Source organism: Mastomys coucha, unplaced genomic scaffold, assembly GCF_008632895.1.
Source record: "Mastomys coucha isolate ucsf_1 unplaced genomic scaffold, UCSF_Mcou_1 pScaffold15, whole genome shotgun sequence".
Classification (NCBI taxonomy): Eukaryota; Metazoa; Chordata; class Mammalia; order Rodentia; family Muridae; genus Mastomys; species Mastomys coucha.
Window position 1 is genome coordinate 473925 of NW_022196897.1, and position 4183 is coordinate 478107.

A 4183-nucleotide genomic window follows, 5' to 3' on the forward strand; every position below is an offset into this window, starting at 1 on the left:
TCCACCTGCCTCTGCCTCTCAAGTGCTGGGCTTAAAAGCGTGCACCACCACCGCCCGGCTCTAGTTTTCATATTATATAATACAGACTGTCTCTTAGTCCTGAAAACCCTCAAATCTAATTTTAATCAACATGGCCCTGCCTCATGACCGTAGCTCTTTTCCACCACAGCTTCAGGTGAAACAATAAAACAAGTTTGGAGGAAGGGACAATGTGCTTCCTGAGCTCCTGAGAAGAGCTAAGCTAAGGCCAGGAAAGCACTGTCCCCAAATGCTTCTTAAAGGTGTTTTTAAAAAGCTGTGCCTACACTACGCAGGCCAGCTTGTGTGCAGCACCAGAGGAACGCCTGAAAAGAGAAGCATCCCTGGCCCTTGCAGGGAGGTTACCATACACCAAGCTACACAATCCTAGTAGGACAAATGTCCCCAACGTCCCCAACATCCCCAAACGTCCCCATACTACTTCTGTCAGACAGAAGACACCAATTTGGGTTCTGCTGGGACATGGTCGACATGACCACTTCCTATTGTCTCCAATGCTAATACCCTGATCTGCTCCATCTTTCCTCCTGGGCTACAACAGGGACCATCTGATCTGAATTACCATCTCACCAACGTCTACACTCAACCACAGCAACCAAATCAACCTAAATCCAGAACCTGTCTCCTTTGCTCCAAACCTTCCAGTGACTCTCATTTCATTCTGAATGTAGGTCAATGTCCTTTTAATGGCTTGTATGACCATATTACTTTTAGAATATTTATTCCCTTCCCCTTCCCACTGTCCCCCTCCAGCCACACTGAAACAAAAGTTCAGGAAACATTAGACACTGAGACTTTTATAGGGGTGAGGCCCTGTGTGGAACACTTTCTTCGGATGCCTGCATGGCTGGCTCCAGGAACTCAAGTGTCTCCAGGACTCTCTGTCCCTTCAGCTAAGAACCACTGCAGGTGCTTGAGTTTGCTTTGCCATCCCAGGTTTTGACAGCCAGGGCTCAGGACAACAGTGTGGTTTACAGGAAAAGAGCGAGTGCTGCCAGTGAACTAAAAACAGTGAAAACTCGTTTTCACAAGACAGGCAAATGACCAGGAGAAAACAGAAACAAAAAACAAATTGTCAAACTAAAAAAAGCCAGTTTGGCGCTGCAAGACAGGGCACTGTGTTTTATCCCAGCACCCAGGAGGTCAAAGCAGGTTCAAGGCTAAAGCAGAGTGGTAAGACCTTGTTTAAAAAACAAAAGTTACTTCAATTCAAGCCTTTTATTAAAAGGCTCATTGACTTGAGACAAAATTGGAGATCTGGAGAGATGGCACAGTGGCTAAAAGCTCTGGCTGCTTGTAAAGTGGGGTCTGGTTCTATTCCCAACATCCATATGCATGCTCACAACCATACATAACATCAGTTCCAGGGATTCTATGCCCTCTTTTGGCTTCTAAAGGCACAAGGTATGCATGTGGTGCAGATGTATACAAAGAAGCAAAATGCTCATATACATATATTTTTAAGTAAGAAATGAAAGCAACTAAATATTTAAATAAGAATTGCTCAGAAATAACCCAAAAAGCATACTTCTTTAGCTGAAATGGATTTCCAAAGAGTTAACTGGAACGGTTGTATCAATGAGAAACTAACAACTATGTGGCTTGCTTTAACAAGCAAAGCAAAGCAACACAGTAGCTTTACAACCGTAACTTCACACATGTAATCTCTCTGAGTGTAACTTTGCTTTACAAACCATTTTACACCTGCATCTCATTTCCCAAAGACTGAGGTTACAGCTGTCAATTCAGTGCAGTTATCAACCACAAAATCAAATCCCCTTACTAATGCAGTAAGCCAATGCTCTATGACTATTCCCATAATCCCAAATGACTACCACAGCAACATTTATCACTGCCCTCTAAGAGTAACTTTGAGCATCATTAGAGTAGCAGAGGAAGTGCTGTGATCCATATTCTTTTAAAGGATGTAGCCAACAAGACCAGATATCACAAAGTTAGGGACACTTGAGGCCAAGTGAACAATCTTGCAGCGAGCAATACTGTGTTTCCATCCGAGCACCACACCTAACTACATTAATTATAACATGAAACTGCTTTCCGGCATGAGTCACCTAGATCTCCAGCCTCCTACCCCCTCTCCACAAAACATTCCAAACACTGATAACTTAAAGTTTACTTGGACTGGACGCTGGAGGTGTAATGATCCTAACAGTGGCACCTTCTTTGGTGTCACTCATTGCAGTCCCAGGGCCCCTCCCCCTTTACCCTTGCAGCAGGTCAGTCCAGACTGGCAGAGGCACTTGGGTTCTTCGCTAAACACTCTCTCATCCAAACTGTCCCCATGAAAATCCATTTAGAGCAGTGGCTCTCAACCTGTAGGTCGCGACCCCTATGGAAGTCGCACATCAGATATTTATATTGCGAGTCGTAACTGTAGCAAAATTAGTTATGAAGCAGTAGCTCAACACCCCTTTTTGTAATTAGGGGTAACCACAACATGAGGAGCTGTATTAAAAGGGTTGCAACATTAGGATGGCTGAGAACCACTAACTGAAGCAGAGGTTCAGGGTATCCGAGAAGCCAGAGCAATGGCAATAGAGCCTAAGGCAGAGTACCCAAGGTGCCCGAGCCGGCTTATTGGAACCAAGTCCCGGATCTAGAACTGAGCGCAGAGTCCCGACGGTAGCCAAAGCAGGGGTACAGGGATCAAGCTCTGTAGCAAAGGGTGCGAGTACCCGAAGATTAGAGTTGTACTAGTACCAAGCGCCGGTACAGGGCAAGAAAGCGAGTGCGGGAAGCCGAGCAGCGGGAGCTGAGGTACTGGGACCAAGGACTGACTGGTACAGGGAAAGAGTGCCGATACTAGGGGGACTGAAGCCGGGATACTAAGTGCGAGCCTCAGGGAAAGAGTGAGGGGACCAAACGGGGCTACTGGGAAAGAACGCGGGCGCCTCGAGTGCCTAAAGCGTGGCTACTGGGACTAAGCACGGGTACTGATGAGGAATAGGCACTGGGGCCGAGCGCCAGGTACCCGAGGTGACGGGGCCGGGGCGAGGTGGTGGAGCGGGGCTCCCGGCCGGGACCGAGAGAGGCATCCGGTCCCGGCCCGACTCCCAGAGCCCTCCACAGTTCCCAGCGGAGCGGCTGGAACCGTGAGCCCTGCCTTGGTACCTTGCGTCCAGCGGCAGAAGATGGTGTCCGACAGCCCGGGGCTGCTCTTGGTGCCCCACACCAGCTCCAGCAGCTCTTTGGTCACTTCGGACATGGTGGGGACTGGGCAAGAAGAGGGTCTTTGCTTCTCAGACTCCGGTCCCGGAACATAGGGATGGGGAGGCTCGAGAAAAGGGCGGCGGGACGGCGGCGCTCGGACGCGAACGGGAGGCAGAGAGAGGCGAGGGCGGGTAGCGCGCTGCCGGCACGGACCGAGCCTGTCAAGCCGCGCCAAGCCGCAGCTACGAGTCTCCCCTGCCGGAAGCCGCCTGACTTCCGACTTCCTTTAGCCCCGCCCCCGCAGAGGGCTGGGGGCGGGGAATCCCCTCCCCGGAAGCGGAAGTGGTGAGTGCCTCGCGAGCGCTAGGAGACTTGGGCTTCTTTTGGGAGCTGTCCAGTTTGGGGATAGTTAGACTATTGAGTTTTGCACACTGCCCTTCCAGGGGGCTGAGGCCTCCTCCTCGGCTCTACTGTTTTTTTCTTTCCCTTTTTAAAAATGTATTTCTGCTCTATTTTTGTAGCAGGCTTTGAGGCTCCTGCTGTAGTACCCGGTCCTTAAAATCTAGAATAATACGCAAACTATCACCATAAGAGGACGGACTATGCCCTTGACTTGGAAGTTGCCTTTCACAGTCCGTTGATAAGCCTTGAAAAATTCAACCAAGTCATTACCTAGTTACACCTGCTAATACATTTGTGTATTTAAAATACACAATACACAATAAATACGTCTATAATTATAACACACCTTACAAAGCTAGCTGGGGCTAAGCTGACCTACACCAATCAATTGATAAACAACACAAATTTCATCTCGAAAATTTTAAGGCCCCTATGTTAGCAGTACATGGAATTAAAGACCCAGGTTTTGTTCAAGGATTAGCATTCCATTATATTTAGTATGAAAATTACTTGTGGTGTTTAAGAAAGAATTTTCATTGGTTGGCTTTGACAATTGGGAATGGAAAGGACA

At 48.3% G+C, this 4183-nt stretch overlaps 1 protein-coding gene across 4 annotated transcripts in view; it reads right to left on the bottom strand.

Annotated features, from left to right (window-relative positions):
* Mindy3 (MINDY lysine 48 deubiquitinase 3) overlaps nt 1-3497 on the bottom strand; it is an 81383-nt gene extending 77886 nt beyond the window's left edge. For all 4 annotated transcript variants that reach the window (XM_031369033.1, XM_031369032.1, XM_031369031.1 and 1 more), the window contains exon 1: nt 3172-3497. Coding sequence is in view for 3 of the 4 variants with exons in the window: in XM_031369032.1 (XP_031224892.1) it covers nt 3172-3265 (94 nt within the window). In the remaining variant the exon portion in view is untranslated. The remainder of the gene's footprint in view (nt 1-3171) is intronic.
* Nucleotides 3498-4183: the final 686 nt, after the last annotated feature.